This window comes from Hemitrygon akajei, chromosome 22, assembly GCF_048418815.1.
Source record: "Hemitrygon akajei chromosome 22, sHemAka1.3, whole genome shotgun sequence".
Classification (NCBI taxonomy): domain Eukaryota; kingdom Metazoa; phylum Chordata; class Chondrichthyes; order Myliobatiformes; family Dasyatidae; genus Hemitrygon; species Hemitrygon akajei.
The window spans coordinates 42,763,218-42,790,377 of NC_133145.1; the positions used below are offsets into that span (position 1 = coordinate 42,763,218).

Genomic DNA, 27,160 nt, shown 5'->3' on the forward strand with positions numbered 1-27,160 from the left:
ATGATTGCCCTTGTCTGTTACATACCACCCAACGGAGCCAGAGACTTGTCTCACTGGCTGTGCGCAGGGTGACGTTGGCAGGAGCCATGTCCGGTGGTGCCTGCAGGGTCTGGATTTTGCGTGACAACTGACTTGGCAGACTTATTCCGACAATGTTGACCTGGCGCATGCGAAATCTATAGAAACACAATGCTGAAACTGAATGAAAGGCCCTTCTAGAATATTTCAGATCTTCAGAGATATTAATGACAAATTCCATGTGAAATAATTTGAGTGAATATTAGAACCAGTCTTTTTTAGTAATAGGCACCCATTTCAAATTGCCAGCTTCATGCCTAGATGATCCTCTGGTCCCCCTAGTGTACTTCCTCTCTCTCGTGCAGCTCTGACATCAGGATTCTCCTATATTTTCATGTTATTTTCTTTAATTCCATTTCCCTTAATTTGATATTTTGTCTTTTCTAATGCATATTTTCCAATTATTCACATTGTTTACTTACACTATTTGTGCACTTTCTGTGCTTCAACTGCCTTTACTCAAACATTTGAGGAAAGGTTGCAAGCGAAGCACCCTGTACTGAGGAAAGACCAACACTCCAGGTATCTTAGCTTCTACCACTTGTTCTCTTTAACTTAGTCCAATTTCCACTTGTGACATAACATCAACACCCAAAAGGTTAATTACCCCTTTTAGTGAGATGTTGATGGATCTGTTAGATGTGTTTGGCTTTAAGGTAATTAGTTCTTTGATTCTTCTAATAATTATAGGTTAAATTAGCCGAGGAGTGTATATACCTTGAGCTATGTAGAACTGTTTAGAATGCCCAATTTTAGAAAACTAAAGTGCATTTTTAAAGGTTGCAAATGCATTTGAGAAAGTGAACGTATGTATTAAGATTCTGGTAGTCTTTTGGCCACAGAACTGGGTTAGATATGGTGCATAAAGTCACTGTGAAAAAGCCCCAAACTCACTGTTGGAAAATCAAGAGCAACTCATTACTTTATTTCTCGCAAATAAACAAATAGATGTACATAAAACAAATGTTGCAATTATTTCTATTCAGTCTTTCTGTGCAGTTTTGGCGGGTGTTTATCACTACAAAGACTGTAGCAGTTCATTCAGAAAGCCCTCCCAAAATTCTCAGCAACCACAAATGAACAATAAATGCAACATCAACAACATCCCCACACTGAGAGAGAAAAAAGAGACAATATTTGTTTTTAGACAGTGATGCATTTTACTCTAAGGTTTCAGTAAAATCCAGAAGTTGATTCAATGAGAAATGAACAGTTTGCAGAAGATATAAAAACCTATGGCATTGTGGAAGGTGGAGAAGATTGTCAAAGGACACAGGGGGATATAGATCAGTTGCAGATATGGGCAGAGTTATGGCAGATGCAGTTTAATCTAAGCAAGTGTGAAGGTTGTGCTTTGGAAGAGTAAATGTAAAGGGACAGTAAGAGTTAATGGCTGGACTCTCAACAGTGTTGTTGTACAAAGGGATGTTAGGGTCCAAGTCTGTAGTTCTCTAAAAGTGGTTGCACAGACTGATAGAGGAGTAGAAACAATAAATGGCATGTTTGCCTTTATTAGTTAGAGTATTGATTTCAAGAGCCAAGAAGTTACAGTATATTACAACTTTATAAAACTCTGGTTAGGCTGCGCCTGGAGGATTGTATTCAATTCTGGTTGCCCCATTATAGGGAAGATGTAGAGGTTTGTAAAGGGTGCAGAAGAGGTTTACCAGGATGCTGCCTGGATTAGAGGGCACATGCTATAAGAACAAACTTGTTTTTTTTGGAGTGGCAGAAGCTTAGGGGAGATGTGATAAAGATTATTAGATTAGGAATGGCATAGATAAGTAGACAGCTGGTATCTTTTTCCCAGGGTCTAATGTAGAGAGCCTGCTTTTAAAATAAGGGGATGGGTAGTTTCTTTTATGCAGAAAGCAGTAGGGGCCTCGAATACGATATCGTGGGTGGCAGTGAATACAACAGGTATGTTTCAAAGCCTCTTAAGACAGACACATAAATGTGCAGAGAATGAAGACATATGAGCATTGTGCAGACAGAAGGGATTAGTTTAGTTAAGCATATAATTACTTATTTAATTAGTTCAGCATAACGTTGTGGACCAATGGACATATTCCTGTACTGTCCTGTTCTATGAAAAAGAATTACTATCCAAGGCAGGATCATAAATGACATGAAAGGAACAGAAAAGAAATGTTGATGTTTCCACTGTTTTCATGCTATTGAACTAAATTTAATTCTCTAGAACTTCATCCTTGATCAGCAATTCAAAATGTACGATATGTTGTGCTGTGCCTCCAAAATTAATTCCATTGACAGTGGAGATTTTGCAGATGGACTGTTTCACCCTGAATCCTCCCAAGTCTGGGTGGTTTCCAAAGGCTGCCGTAGACTGTCACAGGCTGTTTCATTGCCCGAGCTTTGACAGAAGAACATTACAAGAGCGTATGGATAAGGCACTAATGAGGGAAAGAGCAGTGACACCATGGAAGATGCATCAACGGCTCTGGCTTAAGTTTACATGGTATTCAGAAGACTATTGTAATAAAAGTACCTGTAATGTGTGTACGGGTTGAGATTGGGGACTTCCAGTGAGCGAGCATCAGGCTTATTGACCAGCTGATGAACAAGATGCCACTCTTCATGCTCGCCTATTACGCCAATCTGAGGGAGGAAAGAAAGCTCATATCAGTGGACGCTGCCAAACCATCATATATCCTGCTGAATTTCACCTTCTTGAAGGAATATGGAACTGATGCTGCTGGCAGTAAATGAGATTAAATAAAAAATCTCAGGAACATCAAGGAGGTAGGAAAATATGGCTAAACGTATTACTAATCTGTTAATGACTCACACCAATCTCTTTACCTATAATGGAAACATTAACCCAATTATAGGTAAGCATGGATTAAAAGAACTGAGAAATATTGTTGAAGCAGGTTTTGCAATTTCTTTTCTAGTTCTCTTTGCCAGGGTATAGCAAATGAGAATGAGTAAACCACACACTCGGTGCTGCATTTGGTCTCCTTGACCAACACTTCATTACAGCTTTCATTTCAGTACATAGAAAAAAATTACTGCATGGAGGTGAAATTGGCTTAAAAAGAAAATCAAGTTAAAGGAATTTATTATAGTGAGGGGTGACTATAAGTTTGTTTGAAGAGGAGATTGTTATAAATGGTTTCAAAAAGGAGGGAGTTGGAGAGACAGCAAGTTTAAAGGAGGGAATTGAAGAATTTGAAACGTCGAAGGCATTGTCTGCAAAATGCTGCAGGAACTCAGCAGGCCAGGCAGCAGCTATGGAGAAGAATAAAGAGTCGATGTTTCAGGCTGAGACAGTGGTTACAGTGCAGACAGAAGGCCACAAGTAGAAAAATGGGGAGTCTTAGGACAATAGTGGGTGTAGAGCGAGAAGTAGTCAGAGAACATAGTGAGAATGTGAAAATGTACAGAAATTTAATGCAAGATACTCAGAGTTGAGGCAGTACAGAAGAGGGATAATGTGAATAAAGGAAGCTGAGATTTTGCAGAACAAGAAGTTACAAGGATATGGAGGTGAATTTTGGTAGGCCTAAGATGATGAAAAAGGCAGGGATGTTATGGAAATTAAATTAGACAGTTATGATAATCAAGAAGATTAGAATGTCAATGGCTCAGCTGGGGGTTGTTCAATTAGTGTGACAGAGTCTCAGAAAGTGAAGGCATCATCCTTGGCTACAGTAATGGTTCTAAATAAAAATTTAACTCAGACACTTCTTTTTCTCCCAGCAAAGAAAATTCAGATTATCATCAAAGATGTAAAATGCCATGAATCTTAAATTAATTATTCAGTGGATTATTCCTGGGATCAGTGGTATACTGCAGGTTACCAACTCTGAAATCTAAATGGAAGACAAAATAAATGCAATTACTTACTGGATTTGATTCCTAGAAGGCATTCAAACTGAATTTCACAAAGATTACAAATACTTAGCTCCAGAAATACTTTTGCAAGCTTGGCTTACATTGAGCTTATTAATTAAGTCAATAGATTTCAATATTAAGCAGCTGGTATAATTGAATTGTGACCTAGCCCAGTAGGTATGTGTCTAACTTCAGAAACAACGTATCCAATGGACCATTTATTCCTTTGCATTTTAGCTCCTGACTGTAATCCCCCTTCCTGAAAATTGAACTGTCCATAGACTAGGTCTCTTAACTGTGAATTTCAATGAATACGTAAAGTAGTAATATAGGCCAAGAGACAAAATACAAACACTGCTGGCTTGGTAAATGAATCCAGGCCCACAGAAATGCTTTGGAATGAACAATCTTTCTAGATTTATTTAATGGCTGCAAAGTCAGAAACACCTTGGGGTGGAGCTGTCTGGGAAATGCTAGCATTTACCCTGCATATTTGGGGGTTCTGGCACAATCACGCAAGCCTTAAATTTCCTGGCCAAACCTGCTGGTGGTTCCCTGGCTGTGACCTAACACTGGACTCCACAGCAGAACACAAACTTGCTGACTTCGACAGCAGTTAATACTGAGGAATCTGCTGATCCTGTGCCAGCTTAGACTAAGTCCAGGAACAGCATGCTTACTGGTTTCAATGTACCATGAATTTCTGCCAGGGAGAAACAAAAAACTGCTTTTTTCAGTTTTTAAACCAACTGTGTTTGCGTTGATGCTTTTCATGATTTGAAATAAATTTGTCAGATGTTCTTAGGTGATTGAATTGTTTTTTTGACTTAAAAATTATCTTGAATTATGTTTCAATGATTTTCAATCACTTCTGAATTTCAGGGACATTCAGAAGCATTTGAAGTCCTTGACACCCAGCAAAGCCTAAGAGTGTGTTTTTAGAGTTACCAAATTTTTCTCAGCCACTTTCTGGCCCACCCATGTGATAGCAATGTCCTACTGCCATCCAAGACCTTGTACTCGAGCAAGACCTTACTTAAGAACAAGTCACTACTAATAGATAATTAAAAGGTAACTACAAAGTTTTCTGCATGTTAGCCATAAGCATTCAGCTGATTTGGGTCAAAACAAAGTATATCTTGTAGGAAAAAAATTACTACTCTTATTGTCTCAATCTGATGGGCAACCTAGTGACAGTTTCTAAGTGACCCCTTGTAGGTGTGAATAAACCAGGTGATTCTCTTCAGCATCTGAGTGAAAGATTAACCCAGGGATGGCCAACATATGGCGCATGCACCAAAAGTGGCGCATTGGATGATTAGAAGTGACACATTGCACCCCAGTGATGTTAATAAAAAAGTAAGCCTACTCATGCAAAAAGTATTAACCAAAAACCGATTTGTAGAAAAAAAATCTATAACATGAATTCAAGTAGCTTAGAGCTAGAAATGGGTTTTACTGAGAATAAATCTAAAACTTAGCAATTATTTTTAGCGATTTTATTATTTTGTGCACTTCTTCTGGTGAATGTTATCTTTTTTCACATTAATCTGTTTTCAATTTAAAAAAATGTTCAATGAGTCAAACTAGGAAAGAAAGACTTTTGTTCTGCATTCGTTCCATAACTGTTCAATACACAATTGATATTTGTTTGATCCTGAGGCGCCAGGGGTCTGCACCAGCGGTGTGTTGCAGGTTTTTGCCAGTTAGTTTATAATTGACACTTGTGCGCTACGGAGTTGTGCTTTGTTTGTCCTTTGTGAACGTTTACAGTTTTGAACTTCTTCGAAAATTAAGCCTTGTTTTTACATTCAGGTACCCATCACAGTGCAAAAGAAAAGCAGAAAGTGATAGTAAGTGTGAATTCAATGAACAGTGGGAAAATGAGTTCTTATTTATAGCAGGTCCATCAGGAAAAGCATTGTGCATTGTTTGTGAAAACACTTTTTCACATAATAAAAGACATGATCTTAATAGACACTATAAAACACAACATCAATAGAAGGAAAACTGAAGCTAGTGCTTGGGTCTGAGTTACGGAAAGAATATGTGATTAAGAAAAAGGGAGAAATCAAAAGAAGACAAAATATATTTGTTAAAAGTCTCATTAAGGTAAGTAATGTTTATCTTGTTTTTATATTAAATCAATATATCATGTAAAAATGCCAAAGATGTCTATATTAACATATTTTTACAAGAATTGAATTGGGATACAGGAGTTGTACGGCGCATCTGAACTCGTGCGTGAAGAAATTGACGCATGGAATTTAAAAGGTTGGCCACCCCTGGATTAACCTTTCCCAATATTCACCATGTAGAACTGTAATTGCTTGTGTGCACTCTACCTGAGCTTCCACCAACCATCGAGAAATGGAGGTTTTACCATCATAGCCAGGTCTAAACTGAAGCGTTACTGAACGGGGGCCAATATTCGAGATGGCTAAGTTTGTGGGGGAGCCTGGTAATTCTGTTGAAAGAAGCACAGATAACATGGAAAGAGTTTCAGTGACTTAGAAAAACATGAATTATACATAGCATTATATCATTGTATTATCAATTGACACCCACATAGAGAGACGGAACAATATTATTTACTGCTATCACTGGCTTTGAACTGTACTGGGCTGCTAGCATTTCCCTGAAGGCACTATGTTCATTTAATTAGATAGTGATAATCAAATTTGTTTTTTGATTTGGAGGAAATGATTAAGAATTATCAAAGTTTTAATCTTATTATGTTTCCTGACAGTTACTTAAATAAGTGGCGTGAATTACAGGAGCTATTTGCATTAGTTAATATAAAATGGCTGTAGGTAGAGTGAGCGAATATTGCATTCAATTCCTTGATACACTATTACAACCATTAAAAATCCCAAATCAACATCTTCTGTGTCATGGATATTCACTCCTTGTGTTTATGCTAATCTCATTTTCTAAATGCAGCATTTGCCACTTGTAAGGTCACAAACAGTTGTAAGTAAATTTCCAACTGATATTGCTTTGTTTAGTTTCTGGTGATAATGGGAGTTAGCCTTGTACTTTTAAAATGTAAATAGAAAACAGTAATTAGTTTGAAGGTAAAACAAGTTATTGTTTTAGAGCAGCTTTTTAGATGTTATGTCCATAAAAAGCAGATGTTATTGTACTGCACCTGGTTTATTATTGCTGGAGGTTCAGTATAAGACAATAGGTTGTTTAATTTGGCTTGCTCCAAATAGACAAACTGACTCTAAGTTGTGTAGTTCAAGGAACCTTGCAGACCAGATGGATAATATGATTTAGCATATCAAACAGCTGATATATTAATGTTGGGAGTTTTACATACTCAGAGAAGTTAGCTTCACAGTATTAATTAAGGTCTGTGTCACCAAGATGCTTTTAGAATGGTTGTATTAAAGGAATGGTTGTCTAAGGAAATATCACATGTATGTGAAGTCACTCAAGTGAAAAAGAAATTCGATAAATGTAGAGAACAGTTTAGTAATGGGATAGGGAACATAAAGAAACATGGGGTGATCCAGAATCCATTCCTCTGGTTTTAATTTCTGTGATGGATAATTTGCTCATCTGCAACTCTTTGGTACGTCTTTTTTTTTAGTTTATTCAGAATTGTACCTGTGCTTTGCAAATCCTTTGTCCTTTGTACATTGCATTTCAGAAATGTTTTGTGTTTTAGAGATGGTTTGTAATTTGGAAATGTTTAAGCTAGAAATTCTCTGTGAGCTTTAAGTTTGTTTTAAGAGTGTTGTTTTGATTTAAATGTATATCACTGAAAATAAACAAACTGTGTTTTAAACTACTTTGTTAGCTGGAAGTATCTTCTCCTTGGTAGGCCGAGGGAATCCACAGCTCAAAAAGTGAGTATTGGCAGCTAATCTTGCCATGGAGAATAAACAGGGAAGTGAACAAGTTTTTCAAGAACGGGTAATTACAATACAATCTCCTTTTAGTGAGAGTAATCATGGCTATTTATATTCGATAGGGCTCAAGATCTTCGCTTGAGTTTAGAACTTTATGGTCAGCAAACCCAATATCATCACAACTGACAAATGCAACAACAGATTCTCAATATTTTATTCTATTTCCCTTGTTGTAAAGGTCAGTATATCACTTATCATGTGAAATACATACACCTAAAAGCTGGCTTTCAATGATTCACATACAACTTACCCAAATCACTTGGTATATTCACCACCCACTCAACCTATTTATATCCCTTTGCAAATTTTATGCACCCTCTGCATCTATAATTGCCACTGTACCACCAGCAAACTTAAATTTATTATACACTCAGTTGCCACTTTAATAGGTAGCTCCTGTACTTACTAAATTGGCCACTAAGTGTATGTTTGTAGACTTCTCTTGCTGTAGCGGATCCACTTCAAGGTTCCACATTTCTTTCCCAGTCCAATGTATAGTCTGAACAACAAGCAGACCGCTTGACCATCTCAGCATGTTTTTATGTATTGAGTTGCTGCAACATGATTGGCTGGTTAGATAACTGCATTAATGAGCAGGTGCACCTAATAAACTGGCCACTGAATGTATATTTTGTGTTTTCCGTGTAGTAACGGGAACACGGAACGTTCTTTCTAAAGATAGATAATCAACTTAATGTTTGAAGGTAATGGGTTGAACAGCTTCAAGTTAGCATCTTTTGTGATTTAGGATATTGGAGAAGCTAAATCAAAATCCACTTGTGCAGGTATGCTTGACACTGCGACAAAATAATATGAATGAGGTGGACCAGAAATACTCAGCAGGTCAGACACGATCTCTACATGGAACGACAGAGTTAAGGATTCACGTCAATGAAGTTGCTTCAGAATTGGATAAAATCCCCACCTGGAGGAACACCTGAGGAAATGGTGGAGGAGGAGGTTTGGCCCTGCCCCTTAGATGTCATGGCTGCTACCTCAATAGTATATGTAGTAAGAGCAGTCAGCCCGGTGACACGGTAGTCCAGTGTGTCGTTTGGCAGATAGTGCGTCACACGTGTGTTCGTGCGATTATACTCTTCCCATGAGATTCGGTAACCTAGGCATGAACAACAGAGACGTGGTTTAATAAAAACAATTTGAGAAGAAACTTCTACAGATAAAAGGTTTTAAAAATTGTTTATTTGGACAGGAATTACATATAATATGGAAAAATTTCTCTTGTAAAGGGAAAGAAAAAAGCTTCAGATACAACTGACTGTCACAGTGAAATAATCTCCCTTTACCAAATAATTTAAACTGCAACTTTATTCACAAAACGTTCTGAGTGATTTATGTTTTGCAAGGGATTTTAGATTATAATTAGTCTAAATTTGTTTGGAAGAGCAAACTGACATAAAACTTGTAAAATAAAAACAAGTAACTTCTAAATGACAAAAATCCTGTAAGGGACTTGAAATGTATGAAAGAGATTGTGAATGCTAAGCAAACAGCTGAAGCATTTGCAGCTGTCAACCAGACATGCCAAACAGACTTCCTCCTGAGATCATCATCAAAGAAAACTGGCCTGCCAATTCAATTCCCTCCATATGATGTCAAGAAAAGGCTGAGAGCACTGGATCTCACAAAGGCAATGAATACAGACAGCATCCCTTCTGTAGTGTTAAAGACCTGTGTTCCAAAAATGCCCGTACCTGTAGCCAAGCCATTCCAGTACAGTTACAGTCCTGGCATCCACCAGACGATGTGGAAAATTGCCGAGGCATTTCTGTTCACAAAATGTCAAACAAGTCCAATCTGGCTCAGTACTGCTCAAGCATTTTATGTGCAGTCATTAGCAAACCATTGTTGACAGTTCGGTCAAGCCACACTCACTCCCTCAGCACCCACTCACTGATGCCAAGTTTGGACTGCATCATGGCTGCTCAGCTTCAGATCTCATGGACAGAACAAGTGAATTCCAGCAATGAGATGGGATGACTGCCCTTAACGTCAAAGCTACATTTAATTGTGACATTAAGGAGCCCTGGTAAAATTGAAGTTAAAAGACATCAAAGGGGAAACAGTCCTGTGGTTAGGTTCATAACTCACTCAAAGAAAAATGATGTGGTTATCATAGCTGAATCATCACTTCCCCAGGAGTTCCTCAGGGTAGTGTCCTAAGCCCAATCATTTCAGTAGTTTCATCATTTAATATTAATTTGTTTCTATCATAAAGTCTGAAGTGCTGATGGTTGTACAACGTGCTATTTAATTTGCCAGTCATCAGCAAATGAAGCACCTTATCCCTGCGTGCAGTAAGCATTTTGTCATTGGCTAGTAAGTTACCTTCACCATTAACAAGAAACTCAACTGGACCAGTGGCTGGGTACTCTTGTGGTCAATGACTCATCCTTTGACACCCTAGAGGCTTCCCATTGTCTGTAACACATGTCTGGAGCATGGTACAGTCTCAGTCAGCTCATCTTAGGGTAATTCCTGAGCACTTATTACCAGAATCCGCTACTAAGACTTGGTCAGGTTAGTCCCCCTGCAGGGGCAGCATCTCAAGTTCAAATTTAATTTTTTTGTCATTCAACCTTCCACATGTATATAGCTAAATGAAATAATGTTCCTCAGGGATCAAGATGCAAAATACAGTACATACGCTGTATATCACATGCAGCACAATCTCATTGCTTTTAATGAATATTTCAGGGTTTATTTTTTAATTATTTCACTTTTTCTAAATGTTTGTGCATGATTCTCCATTCTCATTGTGCTTTTTATTAATTAAAAGTTCAAAATATCTAATAGATTTGGACAGCCTGCTGTTAGGGCTTTTTCACTTGTTCTGCAGCAGGCTGATTCTCCTTTTCCCACATGATAAGTTGCGGAAGGTCTTTCTATAGCACCCAGTCTCTCTGAGATGGACAAAAGGTTTCTCTCTGCATGTTACCACCGGATGGGTATTAGCCACAGTCCACATTTCTTCATAGAAGTCAAAGGTGAATGTGGATGGAATTGGAACAACAACACACAGAAAATGCTGGTGGAACACAGCAGGCCAGGCAGCATCTATAGGGAGAAGCGCTGTCGACGTTTTGGGCCGAGACCCTTCGTGTGTGTGTTGTTTGAATTTCCAGCATCTGCAGATTTCCTCGTGGATGGAATTGGTATTGGTTTACTGAGAAACAGTGAAAGCTTTACTAACATACGGTTCATGCAGATCAAATTATTATGTGGTACACTGAAGCAAAACACAGTAAAACAATAACAATGCAGAATAAAGTGTAACAGCTACAGACAGTACAGTGCAGGTAAACTAAAAGGTGCAAGATCATAATGAGGTATATTGTGAGGTCAAGAGTCTAACTTATTATATGAGGAATCTATTTAATAGTCTTTATATGTAACAACTGGAAAGAAGGTCATAATTAACTAAAAACTCTGGGCCATGAAGCACTATAATAGCACAATGAACACATCTGATAACTGGCATGACTAAAATGATTATTATATGTAAATCAAAATACTAATTCAGCAGCTGGTTATTCTCTCAAAAAGCAATTCCCATCAGGTAGGCTCTTGATTCATTTTCCACTATTAAGTCCAGTGCAACACAGAACAACTCCAAAATCCCCATTTTGTGAAATTTTCCCCTCATACACTGGCGAACAGTAAAGATTTTAAATTTATATAACAATTAATAATCTTAGAGTATGATCTTATATTTTTGACATAAATGCACAATAGTACCAATTTTCAGGAAGTCTGACCTGTGAGAATTCCATTCTTCTCATGTGGCTCTCTCCAGCTTACTTTCAACGAAGTGTCCAGGATCTCCGTGAAACTGAGATGTCCGATTGGACCAGGGTCTGATGTATGAGCAGATCAACAGGCTGTCAGAGCTAATATAGCAAGCACTGCATAATGCAACTGCTTCTTACTGCTAGAACTCTTGGAAAACTGTGTGTTAGCATTAACAGTGAAAGAGCTATGCATTAACATGGAAAGACTGGTTGGTGGCATATTACTTGCATTCCACTACTTTACTGCTTTTATTTCTACAGGTTGAACTCCGTCTGTATTTGTTGACTGCATGCCCTGATGTTACTGGCTAGAAATTCCATCAATGGCATTTGGATGCAAAGGACAATGCTGAGCTGTAATTCAGTTACGCTGAACTTTTGATTACCTTTGTTGTGTAGTTCCATGGCTATCTCACCCAACTTTGAAATCACCTAATTACACTTATCCAATTTGTGTTGTGTTTTGAAGTTCAATTGAATTAGAAAAGTAGTAACCTAATCATTAAAATTTGGGGCTTTCCCTTCATTAGTTCTGCGTCTGTGACTTCAGGTAGTTTCCTATCTGCACCCAAGTTTAACCATGCATTACCATAAATTGGTAATCAAAAATTAAGTTAATTTTAGGTATGTCAGTCCAAACATCAAAATGGGGAAAATGTGTGACCTAAATGACTTTGACCATGGAATGATTGTTGATGCCAGATGGGATGGTTTGAGTATCTCAGAAACTGCTAATCTCCTGGGATTTTCATACACAACAGTTTCTAGAGTTTACAGAGAGTGGCGTGAAAAACAAATAAAGTACCCAGTGAGTGGCAGTTCTGTGAGTGAAAATGCCTTGTTAATGAGAAAGGCCAGAGGAGAATGGCCAGATTGTTTCAAATTGACAGGACGGCATCAATAACTCAAATAGCCACGCATTACAACAGTGCTATGTAAGAAAGCATCTCTAAATACACAACATGTTGAACATTGAAGCAGATTGGCTACAACAGCAGAAGACCACAAACACACACTCAGTGGCCACTTTATTAGGTAGAAGAGAATCTCAACATTCTGAAATAAGTACCATTTAACTTGGGGAGTTAATTGTCTTAAGATCTTTTAACTTGTCTGAACCCTCCAGCTAATTGCCAAAGTTGCACTTTTCCATGGCAACTGTCAATGGGTTACTTTGAAGTAGGAATAAAGAATATTGTTCAATTTTCAGTCAACATAATCATGACTGGCTTAATGATTTTATTATTTACTTTAAATTTCTATAGTTTTATAATTTATTTGTGAGTGACCGCTCCTAGATGTGAATCTATTCACATATAGATTTTCTATTGGTGAACTTTTATAACAGTCCGGAACAGAAATTCCTACAGCTAAGTTTGTTAAAGCAACAATGCATAGAAACATAGACACAGCACCTGATGCCGATTCAATATCTTGTTCAAGAAATTCCTAATATAACTTGCACAACACCACCAGACATTGATTTGTAGAACACAAGAGCCTCTTACACATAAAATACATGTACAACATTTAAGAGATTAGATCTCTGTTGCTCAGTGACAAAGCCATCCATTTTCTTTGACCAAAGTAATCATCGAGTATATATTTACACATAAAAAAGGACTCATGATGCTAACAGCATAATACTTACAATCTTCATGAGTGCGCACAAGTTTGGGTGGACTCCTTGGACCATCACCAGGAGTTGTGAAGCACAGCACCGAGGTGTAGTAATCTGCGAACTTCTTCAAGCCTCGGATGTAACCAACGTGAACCATATCCTGGAAATTTGGCCGAACTGTCACCATAGTGAACTCTTCCATTTGACCTGGCTCCCAAGCCAACAGCTGAAATGATAATTAAAAATATCTGAACAGAGGTAATGGGAAAGGGGTCAGGTTTTATAATGCACTACAGCAAACCAACATACTTTCAGTAGCCACAAGCTAATTTCCTATTGATTCCTTGTTAAATGCAAAGTACGGTAAGTGTAGTCAATTTCAGCTTTTACCTGCCAGAGGAAGCTATCTACTTGTGAATTTTAGAGAAGGGACATATTTCAACACTATTATTGCAGAAATGGCTATTTTAAATGGAAAGTAATCTTCATCTTTTTAAGAAGCATTTTTCATTAATATCAAACTCTCAAGGGTACACTCAGTTATATTTTTATGAAGTTACTGTACATTTTCAGCACATCAAAGTTTCATTGCAAAACTACTCGGTTGCAAGCGATGTAGATCAAATCATTTAGTCTTGGCTTCTGGGGAATAATTATCACCAGGGAACCTTTTATATAATTGAGATTATAGTGACATGACATCAAAGTCTGCTGTAATTAAAGCTTCCTGCTGTCATACACACAAAGCCCTTTTGAAAAAACAAGCACAGATTTTACTGGTAAAAATAAATTTTCTTTCCTCAATTTTGCAGCAATCCTTGGTCAGGATTTCTCTACTAAAGCCAGCAAGATAACACTAGCATTTACAGTAACAGAAAACCATAGGGTTGACTGTTCTAGCAGCTCAAAGAATAACTTCAATGGCCAGGTTATCTCAATATCATCATTATTTAAGTTACATAACTATGACATTGATATTTTGACTTGGATGGTCAAAGTCTCTGGGTTTCTTATTTTGTTATAATTGCTCCAGAGCATTTTCATGTGAACAACTTTACCACAGCAGTATACATCTTTTATGTTATCTTCTCATGAGATATGTATGTCACTTGACAAGGTCAGCACTTGATATAGATCATTAGTTGCTTCTGAAAAAGTCGTGGAGAGTACCTCTCTTTAGGTAAAGAGATCTTATGTTTTTTTGTTGTTGATAAGAAACAGGCTGGATGTATATTGGAGGAGTAAAGAATTATTTTACCTATTCTTCTCACCAAAAATGGAATTTCTCATTTCATATGGCCCACTGACTGGTGGGTGGCCTAAAGCCTTATCAGAAACATTTACAGACAGTTGAGAACAATGACCTGGGAAGAATCTGCGATTCAGTGACAATTTCTGCTTAGCCGGAACAGTTGAAAAGTTAACATTTTTGTTTTGATCGTTTTTAGTTCAGAAACACGGGATGGGACTGAGTGGCTCATAAATAATCCACAGGCTTTTGGTTACCTGAAAATTACAGAATGCTTCGTTTTAAACAGTCACAGTCAATAATGGTGGTAAGTGATCAATTTACAGGAATCAAAAGAGACACACATTTGAATAGTTAATGTCCTTGAAAGTTCTCTGACATATTTACTTGAAACTATGGTGAAAGAATTAATGAGTGTAATTAGCATTTGAATAATTAGTTAAATTGGAAGTTAATAGAATGTTTAGTTCTGCAAATAGGAAGAAATGCAGCGCACCAGCTCAACATATGTTCTGTTTTGCCTTTAATCAGAGGGAAGTTACAGTGTGTCACAATGATTGGCAAGATATTCCATGGAGAATTTCCAGTTTCACCTCACTGTTCTTTTGCTATTGTATTGCTTGTTGTCATTGTCTACAGCCCTCCTCCTCATAAACAATAGGGGTTTACAAAAGAGAGGGTGACTTTTCCAAGGCAGTACGCCTGCATGCACACCAACCTAGGACAGATCCAAAACTAATTCTGCTACCCAAGCCTCTTCTCCAAAAACCTTGCTTTAAATGTCCACCTGATTTTCCTTGAAAGAGATATCTCTTTAGTCTGAGGCTGTACCTCAGATCCTAGACTGTCCTTTTATTGAAAACATCCTATGTCCAGGCCTTTCAGTATCCAACCTGTCTTCCAGCCAATCACCCAGTCCTCATAATGAGTACTCCACAATAGCTCTTCCCTAATTAGAGAAACTGACCCTTCATTCAATTAAAACTCAGAATTTTAGCAGACACCATGACATTTCAATTTAGTCCAATGAAAATAATTTCAGTTTATGAATTATCTCCTTGTATACGAGTTACCCATCTCATGCTATCTTAGTGAATCTGTTCTAAGTTGCCTTCATTCTCTTCATTGACTTTATTGTACTATCCATAATCTAATACAAAAAAATACTCAAGGGTTTGCCTTCTAACCATCGTGCAATTAACAGACACCGTTACTTTTATAGCTATATATTACAGGTTGAGCACCCTTTATCCAAAATTCTAAATCTGAAATTCTTTTGAGCACTGACATGATGGCAGAATTGGAAAATTCCACAAAGCACTAGGCAGGTTCCCAGGCGATGCACAGGTCTCTGCACACCACAGGCAGTTTTGAGAAGTGACGACACGTATCAAGTGAACAGAAGTTAATGAAAAATAGGAAAACACTGCATAAGCAACATGAAAATCTCAATCATATATTGGAAGAGTGCATTCATCAGTGTCGGAGTGAATGTATGCTGCTTAACGGTATGCAGAACATGAAACACTTCAAACTGAAAATTTAAAGTAATTGTGAATATTCAGCAGGCTGGTTGCAGAAATTTAACACCAGGCACAGCATTAAACTTTTAAAGATTTGTGGTGATAAAGTGTCTGCAGATCATGAAGTAGCAGAGAAATTCATTGATGAGTTTGCCAAGATGGTCGCTGATAAAAATCTAACACGCTGAATGGCTGAATCCATACATGTGTGTGATGAACAAGTGTAAGACAAAGACAGCTTACCAGCAGCACATACATTCAGAGTCAGAAATGATGGTAATGCCAAACTGCCACTGACTGACCATCTGGACAGTTAAGGTAGTGATAGAGGGTTTCAATGAACTCCTGTCAAAGGGAAGATTTAAACTTCTTCAGCGTAGGAAGAGACTTTGCAGTGTAGTAGTAGCCCAAACAAGAGAAAATGTGCAGATGCTGGAAATGCAAAGCAACATACACAAAATGCTGGAGAAACTCAGTAATTCAGGCAGTACCTATGGAAAAGAGTAAACTGTCGATGGGTCTTGGCCTGAAACACTGACTGTTTACTCTTTTCCATAGATGGTGTCTGGCCTGCTGAGTTCCTCCAGCATTTTTTGCGTGTTGCTTGGATTTCCAGCATTTGCAGATTTTGTTGTGCTTGAGGTGGTGATAGCTTACCTTTCTGATGGTTCAGTATACAAAATTATTAAAATATTATATTAAACTACCATCAGGGTGTGTGTGTATAAACTTATAAGCTGTATGCATAATGCAAATAGATTTTGTGTTTCGACTTGGGTCCCATCACTGAGGTCTCATTACATAGATGGATATATTCCAAAATCCAAAATCTGAAACACTTCCAGCGCTTCAGATACGGGGTGCTCAACCTGTATCTATATAATCTAATCTTTGCTTCTGGCTTTTACAGAATCTAAAGTTCTTTTGAAGTTTTTCCAACTTTGTCTACAAAGAATGTGATCCTCAAATATCTCCTTGTTTATGCACAACCCTCAGTACCTTTCCATCAAGTATACATTCCCCTGAGATTTGGTTTTCCTCTTAATGTATATAAACATATTTAGATTTCACATTCCTATATTTGTTGCACTTAAGTTTTAAATTTTAATAGGTCACTTCCATTATTTTTAAATAGCACACACTTGCCTCCAATAAATCTTTGCTGCTTGATCTTGATTAACCACTGTTTTTAAAAGCTTACTAATTTTAACTCATATAATGCAGTTGAAGAATATCTTTGCTGCTGACGTTGGACTTTTTAAGAAACGTTTATCCTCTCTGTTCTTGAACAAGGTTACTGCACGGGCTGGCCTGGAACAATTATCATATTTAAGATGGATTGAACAAAATGAGCCAGTTCCCTCTTTGACCTTTACTTTGACTCATTTCAGCTGCTGAAGGCGCATTCCAAACAAGACTGCTGACGCATCTGCCTTTATTATCTGTTTATGTTCACAGAGTTTTAGCAAAAATCTAGAGGTAAAACTAAGCTTTCATCTTGCCACTGATTCCTACAAGGAAAACTACTTCACTCAGATAGTGGACCTGTGGTTGAATATCTGGAATTAAACAAAAATTAACTTATTGCTACTCTTACAGGAATAAAGCTGACGAAAGAATTTTAATAAATGCTACCCTGCTCCCTACCAAATCTCCTCTGTACTTTGCTTGACAATTGCTGTACTGCAGGTTGAGACTGCCTACCATGAAATAAACAGTTTTCTGCACAACTCGCAATGAGCAAATAATCTTGATCCCATGGATCCTTCAATAATTTTATTTTGTGGCTTTCTGAATCAAGTATTGCGGTGAGATATCAGGGAAACTAATTGTTTTGCTAGCTCCAAATGCAGTGCAGATAAGTGCAGAATTTTACAATAGATCACAGAATTTTGAGAAAGCAGAAACTGAAGATTTGTTGCTTCCCAGAATCAATATGCAGGGGTGCAGCATCCACCAGATAATACTCATAGTTGGAGGAAAAACCACTCTCAACAAGCTATTAGATCAAATGGACCAAGTTAGGAAATGGGCATGGGAGACCACAATGTGAGCTCAGTTTTGTTCACCACCTATTAGAATGGTTTCAACATTCATCCAGTGAAAACAGCACCTTTGATTGACCTTTTCATCAGACGGAACAATAGAGAGAAAAGGATCCATTGTTTTTCCTCCTTCCCTTTCTCCCATAGTCCACTCCTATTAGATTCCTTCTTCTCCAGCCTTTGATATTTCCCATCTACTAGGCTTCACCTATCACTTTTCAGCTAGCGTCCTTCCCCTCCCGTCACCTTTCTATTCTTGTATCTTCCCCCCTTCCTTCTCAGTCCTGAAGGAGGGTCTTGGCAGGAAATGCCGACCATGTATTCATTTCCATAGATGCTGCCTGACCTGCCGAGTTCCTCCAGCATTTTGTGTGTGTTGCATAGTTTTTTACGGCTCCTCTGGAGGACATGATGCAGTGGTTGGAGAGGAGATCAATGTTCTGCCACCTGTTGAAGGAGAAGAATGCCTAGAAGTCCTTCAGCTGTGAAGATCAAACCGCAGCAACCTTGATGCACTACCACTGAAATTCAAAGATCTCATATACAGAAATCAGTGAATGCACCCTCAGTACCAAACCCCACCAGAATCCATTGAAACCTAACACAATATAAATCTCACAACTCTATATCACAGTTTCCTTTCTCCGGTAAACGCTAATGCATGACACAGATATGATGTTCAGTAACATATTTCCTTTTCTGACATGTCAAGATGATGTACAACTGAGAACAGTATTAATTAACCAGAAGAGACATGAACAAGTCTCTATCCAGCACAGAACAGACAGTACTTGCCATCAATGGAACAAGTGTTGGGGATTCTCCATCCAGCAGCAGAACTGAGACCAAATATCATCCTTCTCCTTACGTTGCACTTCACTCTCATCCCAAATTCATCTTCAGGTGGTGCCAATAGTTATCTCTTACCTTTTTATCTAATATCAATGTAACATTCTCCCTCGCCCTTTCTCCTTTCAAGAAATGAAAGAAGATAAAGGCACACCAAGACTTAGAATTACAGTGTTGTACAGCATAAAAACAGGCCCTTTGGCTCACCATAACCATGCCAAACCTTTTGCAAAATTATATTCATCCCTTTGAACACATCAGGACCTATCCCTCTATGCCTATATTGGTGTTGTTTATTATTGTCACATGTATGAAGATACAAGCGAAAAGCTTGTCTTGTTCATTTAAATGTCGTGTAAAAATAAAGATCTGAAGAGAGGAAGACTATCAGAGCTTGCAGCGGGATCTGGACTAGCTGACAAATGGCAGATGGAAATCGATGAAGACAAGTGCGAGGTGTTGCACTTCAACAGGGTAGGTCTTACACAATGAACCGTAAGGCACATGGAGTGCTGTAGAACAAAGGGATCTGGGAATACAGGCAGATAATTCATTGAAAGTGGTGTCACAGGTAGACAGGGTCATAAAGAAAGCTTTTGGCACATTGGCCTTCATAAATCTAAGTACTGAGTACAGGAGATGGGATGTTATGTGGAAGTTGTATAAGATGTCGGTGAGGCCTAATTTGGAATATTGTGTGCAGTTTTAGTCACCTGCCTACATGAATAATGTAAATAAAATTGAAAGAGTACCAAGAAAATTTACAAGTTGTTGCTGGGACCAGAGGACCTGAGTTATAAGGAAAAATTGAGGAGGTTAGGACTTTGGAGGCACATGATAAAATAGGCTGTACTCAGCATGGTTTCCTCAAGGGAAAAACTTGCCTGACAAATCTGTTGGAATTCTTTGAAAAATAACTAGCAGGATAGACGAAGGAGAATCGGCTGAAGTTGTGTACTTGGATTTTCATAAGGCCTTTGACAACGTGCCACACATGAGGCTGCTTAACAAGTTATGAGCCCATGGTATTACAGGAAAGATTCCAGCATGGACAAAGCAGTGGTTGATTGGTAGGAAGCAAAAAGTGGGAATAAAGGGAGCAGATTAGTGGTGCACTACTGATAGGACCAATTCTTTTTACGTTAGATGTCAATGATTCGGATGATGGAATAGATGGTTTTGTTGCAAAGTTTGAAGATGATATGAAGATAGGTGGAGGGGTAGGTAAATTTGAGGGAACAGGGAGGGTACACAAGGACTTAGGCAGATTAGGAGAATGGACAAAGAAGTGGCAGATGGAATACAGTGTCGGGAAGTGTATGGTCATGCACTTTGATAGAAGAAAGGAAAGGGTTGACTATTTTCTAAATGGACAGAAAATACAAAAATATGAGGTGCAAAGGGATTTGGGAGTCCTCGTGCAGGATTCCCTAAAGGTTAATTTGCAGGTTGAGTCAGTGGTGAGGAAGGGAAATGTAATGTTAGCATTCATTTCAAGAGAGTGTAAAAAACAAGGTTGTAATATGGAAACTTTATAAAGCATTGGTGAGGCCTCACTTGGAGTATTGTGTGTAGTTTTGGGCCCCTTATCTTAGACAGCATGAGCTGAAACTAGAGAAGGTTCAAAGGAGGTTCACAAAAATAATTCCAGGATTAAAATGCTTGTCATATGAATAGTGTTTGATGGCTTTGGGCCTGTATTCACTGGAATTTAGAAGAATGAGGGTCTACCTAATTGAAACCTATCGAATGGTGAAAGGCCTTGATAAGGTGGATATGGAGAGGCTGTTTCCTATGGTGGGAGTGTCCTAGACAAAGGACACAGCCTCAAAATAGAGGGGCATCCTTTTAGGATGGAGCTGAGGAGGAATTTCTTTAGCCAGAGAGTGGTGAATCTGTGGAATCCTTTGCCACAAGCAGCTATGGAGGCCAAGTCTTTATGTATATTTAAGGCAGAGGTTGATAGATTCTTGATTGGTGAGGGCATGAACGGATATGGGAGGAAGTCAGGGGATTAGGACTGAAAGGAAAAATAGATCAGCTATGATAAAATGGCAGAGCAGACTCGATGGGCCAAATGGCCCAATTATGCTCCTATATCTTACGGACTTATGGTTTTGAAACATAGAACAATTGAGGGGAAATTTGATGGGGGTACACAAAATTATGAGGGGTATAGATAGGGCTAAATGCAAGTAGGCTTTTACCACTAAGGTTGAGTGGGATTACAACTGGAGTAGATGAGTTAAGGGTGAAAGGTGAAAAATTTAAGGGGAACATGAGGGGAAAATTCTTCACTCAGAGGGTCATGACAGTGTGAAATGAGCTGACAGTGCAAGTGGTGCATGTTCAATTTCAACGCTTAAGAGAAGTTTGGATAAGTACATGGATGGTAGGGGTATGGAGGGCTATGGTATTGGTGCAGGTCTATGGGAGTAGGCAGCTTAAATGGTTACAGCATGGACTAGATGGGCCAAAGGGCTCATTTCTTTGTTGTACTTTTCTATGACTCTATTAGTTTTATTTGCAATATGTACACCAAAATATACAGTGAAGTGTATCACTTCCACCAAATCAGATCAAATCAAATCACACAAAATGCTGGTGGAACGCAGCAGGCCAGGCAGCATCTATAGGGAGAAGCACTGTCGACATTTCGGGCCGAGACCCTTCGTCAGGACTAACTGAAAGGAAAGATAGTAAGAAATATGTAAGAGATAATCATGTCTCTTACTATCTTTCCTTTCAGTTAGTCCTGACGAAGGGTCTCGGCCCGAAATGTCGACAGTGCTTCTCCCTATAGATGCTGCCTGGCCTGCTGCGTTCCACCAGCATCTTGTGTGTGTTGCTTAAATTTCCAGCATCTGCAGATTTCCTCGTGTTTGCTTTCAAATCAAATCAGCAAGGTTTGTGCTGAACAGGCCGTACGTGTCATCACATTTCCAGCACCAACATAGCATGTCCACAGATCAATAAAACCTAATCCACACACCTTTGAAATGTGGAAGGAAACCAGAGCACCTGGTGGAAACCAATTTGGCATTGGGGAGAACGTACAAACACCTTACAGACAGTGGAGGGAATCAAAACCCGATTTTGCAAATGGCACAGTAAAGCATTGTGCCAACTACTATGTCACTGTAAAAGCCTCTTAAACACAGCAAATGTATCTGATTCCACCAACTCCTCTGGTGGCATATTCTAGATATTAACTACTTGAATTCACCTTCCTTCCCTCCATGTTAGAGAATGCCATAGCAACCCGGCAGACAGGGATCTGCACATAGTCAATCACCAGGCCTTCAGTGGCCTGACCTGACCTGGGGCAGGCTAGAAGGATAATGCATGCAGCACTGTCTGGAGGACCAGATTTTGCAAGTGTCCTGCTGTAGAGATTTCAGAGAGGAGTTATAGAGGGAGTCTAGCAATGCAGGGCTGATGAATATGTACAGGTGGAAAGAACGAACAATTTTTTTTTCTCAGATTCGAGTTTATTGTTTTAAGCATATGGATGCACAAGTGCAATGAAAAACTTGTTTACAGCAGAATCACAGGCACATAGCATTAGAGATACAACATTTACAAGAGAAACATAAATTAAACAAAATTGTACAAGAAAGAACAAAGGGTTGCCCGTCAGCGTGATCAAACCGAGGTAAAGCCTGGCTGCACAGTTATCTCGCTTTGCTTGGGAAATACTGAGAGAATCGAGATAGCAGGGGACTGGAGGAGGACGAGAGAAATATATCAGGAAGAGACTGGGAGTTTCCCGAAGACAGTCCTCACCCCCTCCAGAAGAGCCATAAGGTTACCATTTACGTTCTGAGATCAAAGGGGATATGAGGATCAGCAGGAAAAAATGGCAGCCTTTATTACAGGTTGTACTCTATCTACCAAATTGCAAGAGCAGTAAACCTGCAGAGGCTTGATCTGCAAGAGAGTTACCCAGATCAATCACTCATTGAATGTGAACAGCTTCAAGTTCCTGCTCATCAACAGTTAATTTTTTGTTCTTTCTTGTACAAAATGGACAACTCTTTCCCATTCCCATTCTGATATGTCTATCCATGGCCTCCTCTACTGTCAAGATGAAGCCACACTCAGGTTGGAGGAACACCACCTTATATACCATCTGGGTAGCCTCCAACCTGATGGCATGAACATTGACTTCTCTAACTTCCATTAATGCCCCGCCTCCCCTTCTTACCCCATCCCTGATATATTTAGTTGTTTGTTTTTTTCTCTCTCTCTGCCCATCACTCTGCTTGTGCTCCATCTCCTTCTGGTGCTCCCCTCCCCCTTTCTTTCTCCCTAGGCCTCCCGTCCCATGATCCTTTCCTTTCTCCAGCTCTGTATCACTTTTGCCAATCACCTTTCCAGCTCTTAGCTTCATTCCACCCCCTCCGGTCTTCTCCTATTATTTCCCCCTCCCCCTCCTACTTTCAAATCTCTCACTATCTTTCCTTTCAGTTAGTCCTGACGAAGGATCTCGGCCCGAAACGTCGGCAGTGCTGTGGTGAACTACATATACCTGTCTGGACACGCCCCCTGATGACTGCTCCTGTGGCTCCTCTCACAGACCCCTGTATAAAGGCGATTGAGGTCTGAGCCCAGCCTCTCAGTCTCCAGGATGTAGTATAGTGGTCACTCACTGCTTGTTCCTTCTTCCAGTCAATAAAAGCCGATATCTCGCCTTTACATCTCAGAGCGAGTTATTGATGGTGCATCAAGTGCTTCTGCCTATAGATGCTGCCTGGCCTGCTGTGTTCCAGCAGCATTTTGTGTGTGTTGTTTGAATCTCCAGCATCTGCAGATTTCCTCGTGTTAACTCTTTTAATATACTTGATTGAACCTTTTGTATGTAATGGTTGCTGTCTCAATTTCTGATGCAGTACTGCAGGAGCACCCTCTGCTGCTTCTTGCAAAGAAAGCTCCGACTTCTGCTGGCGTCACAGTTCTTGACTTAGTGATCAGAGAGATTTGCGGTTTCAAAAGTTCAAAGTAAACGTGTTATTGAAGTATGTATATGTCACCATATACTACCTTGAGATTTATTTTCTTGCAGGCATTCACAGTAAAACAAGGAAATGCAATAGAATCAATGGAAAAACTTCACATAATCAAAGACTGACAAACAACCAATACGCAAAAGAAGACAAACTGTGCAAATAAAAATAAAAATGAATAAATAAATAATACTGAGAACGTGAGTTGTAGAGTCCTTCAACTACCCTCATGGATTTTCTGTATTTCCCGGCTATCTGGAGAAGGCAAATATCAGAGTTGTATTGTGCATGTATATTTTGACAATAAAATGAACCTTCGAACCTTTTGAAAGTGAGTCCACAGCTTGTGAAATCAATTCAGAGTTGAGGTGAATGAAATGATCCACTTTGGTTCAGGAGCCTAATGGTTGAAGGATAATCACTGTTCTTGAACCTGGTGATGTGGGACCAAAGGCTCCTGTACCTCCTTCCCGACGGCAGCAACGAGAAGACAGAATGGCCTGGATGGTGGGGGTCCTTGATGATAAATGCCGTTTTCTTGTGGCAGTGCTCGTTGCCGATGTGTGGTTTACAGCTTCCCAGCAATCAGCACTCTATCGGAATACTAGGATTGCTGACGAGACACCTTAGGAGCATTAGAAATTCCACAAAGCAGAGATCTTCAGGTGTCTCTTAGGATGAAGCACTGCCAATCCACCCGAGACCTTGACATTGCCTGAGAGCTAGTGAACTCAGACTTCTAACTTGCAAATGAGAAAATGTAGATGAAGTGAGGCCGTGTTACCTCCAAACTACTTAAGGACATTTTTTCCTAAAGTTAATTTGCAACATGCACATTCTCTACCAGCCATGCTGTAGCAAATATTGCATGAGAAACAAGGAAATACGTGGGAATGAGCAGGAATGAATAGTTCATGTTGGCATGTTTAGATTTATTAATTTGACTTGGAATGGTTGTTTGTTTTTAAATTTGCTCTTCAACAGAGGACGGCTGATGGTGGCTGGGAAATTGTGGTTGCATTTGTTAGTAGTGCAGCTTCTCAGGTTACACGTCGCTTTACTGGAAATGGACTATTTCAGATTGCCTCCCTCCCCCTCCTCCACAGCTGTCCGTCAACCAGATATTGACAAAGACTCAATCTTCATCATGGTGTTTTAGTACATCATGGACTCAAAGTTGACTGCTGCAGTCTAAAAACGAGTGAGACCAGAAGCAGAATTGTCATTCCTCTGCTCCTGGTGCTAGATTTTTACCGGGAAATGACATTTGCAATTTTATTTTTTAACTTATTCATTTTCAGGATCTGGCACCATTATAGAGGGCACAGTTCATCGCTCATTACTAATTGCCCATGAGACCGCTGTGGCCAGCCACATTCTGAGACTGTTGCACTGCTATTTGTAAAAGGCGCTCAACACTACTGCTAGGAGTGAAATCCAGGACTTTGAACAAGTGATGATGAAGGTATGTTTGTATATTTACAGTTAGGATTATGTGACTATATGGCAGCACTGTGTGTGTGGGGGTGGGATGGGGCAAGAATTTACATGCATTCTACTGCAGAGGTTTCAGAGGAGGACTTTGAGAGGGAGTGTATACAGGTCGATGCGTGTGCAGGGTGGTGATGGTGTTCCTTTGCACTTGCTGCCTTTATCTTTCCTGCTGGTAAAGGTCATAGGCTTGAGAGGTGATGCTGGAGCAGCCCTGGTCTATAACTGCAATCAGTTTTTTTGTTGGTACATACTGCAGCCAATCTGACGTCCGGTTGATTGTTTGAGCAGCTGCATCACTGCCTGGTTCGGAAATTGCACCATCTTGGATCGCAAGACCCTACAGCGGATAGTGAGGTCAGCTGAGAAGATCACCGGGGTCTCTCTTCCCACCATCATGGACATTTACACTACACGCTGCATCCGCAAAGCAAACAGCATTATGAAGGACCCCACGCACCCCTCATACAATCTCTTCTCCCTCCTGCCATCTGGGAAAAGGCACCGAAGCATTCGGGCTCTCACGACCAGACTATGTAACAGTTTCTTCCCTCAAGCTATCAGACTCCTCAATACCCAGAGCCTGGACTGACACCTTACTGCCCTATTGTCCTGTTTATTATTTATTGTAATGCCTGCACTGTTTTGTGCACTTCATGCAGTCCTGGGTAGGTCTGTAGTCTAATGTAGTTGTTTTTTTTTCCTGTGTTGTTTTTTACGTATTTCAGTCTAGTTTTTGTACTGTGTCATGTAACACCATGGTCCTGAAAAAGTTCTCATTTTTACTATGCACTGTACCAGCAGCTATGGTGGAAATGACAATAAAACTGACTTGACTTGACTGATCCACAGTTCAGCTCTTCCAATTTATATAGCATTTCCTAAATATTTTCTGGGAGAACGGCCCAAGGTCAACTGGGCTGTGAGTTACTTTGCTCTTTTTGTATTCTGTACTAGGGTTACTGTTGAGTGTTCAACACCATTTTCTTCTTCTGCTGAGGCAGTTCAGAGGAAATTAGGAGTCAACTGTATTCCTAGGGCTATATAATGGCCAGACAGGGCAAAAAAAGGAGAAAATCTCCCTGGAAGGAAGTTATTGAGCTAGATGGCCTTTAACAACAATACAAGCAGCTCTGAGATTATCATTGTTATGACTATTTTTTTATATTCCAGATCACACATTGAATGAACTTCTCAGCTGTTCTACTGGGAGTAAAACTCACATCTCAAAATTGCATGGTCAGTCTCTAATTCAGAAAGTAAAGCACTGAACTATCATTGTACCCCTTGTGTTCCTCGATATATCTGTTGCACTTGTCTGTAAAACATGGAGAGGGTTGGTCACAAGTTGAGTTTTTTGAGGAACTAAGTCAGAATCTTGTTGAAAGCAGGACAGTAGAAATGGTTTTTTATGGATTTTAGCCATCACAGCCTGGATCTCTTGTGTCCTAATCTTCTGGACTAGTCTACTATGCAAGACTGTAGTCCCCTCCAGTTGTGGCATTTTTAGAAATTAACTTGTTGCTCCCACAAAGCTATATTTATGCAGCCAAAATTATTCTGCATCACTGGAAAGCCTGCAATTTTGCCATCACACCAGATCATTCTGCCTGTGGTTTGGAAAGATATTTCAAAATTCACTGAGCTCTCTTGGAATACAGAGCACAAATGATACCCCCACCCCCTATTATGTAAAAGGGGGGGATAAACT

General features: G+C 39.4%; 1 protein-coding gene across 4 annotated transcripts in view; it reads right to left on the minus strand.

The window, feature by feature from the left end:
* LOC140714669 (protein sidekick-2-like) overlaps window positions 1–27,160 on the minus strand; it is a 919,455-nt gene that overhangs the window by 243,096 nt on the left and 649,199 nt on the right. For all 4 annotated transcript variants that reach the window (XM_073026119.1, XM_073026118.1, XM_073026117.1 and 1 more), the window contains 6 exons: window positions 13,317–13,512; window positions 11,633–11,731; window positions 8,782–8,973; window positions 6,282–6,403; window positions 2,588–2,697; window positions 26–176 (listed from right to left, as the gene is read on the minus strand). In XM_073026119.1, the coding sequence (XP_072882220.1) occupies window positions 26–176; window positions 2,588–2,697; window positions 6,282–6,403; window positions 8,782–8,973; window positions 11,633–11,731; window positions 13,317–13,512 (870 nt within the window). The remainder of the gene's footprint in view (window positions 1–25; window positions 177–2,587; window positions 2,698–6,281; window positions 6,404–8,781; window positions 8,974–11,632; window positions 11,732–13,316; window positions 13,513–27,160) is intronic.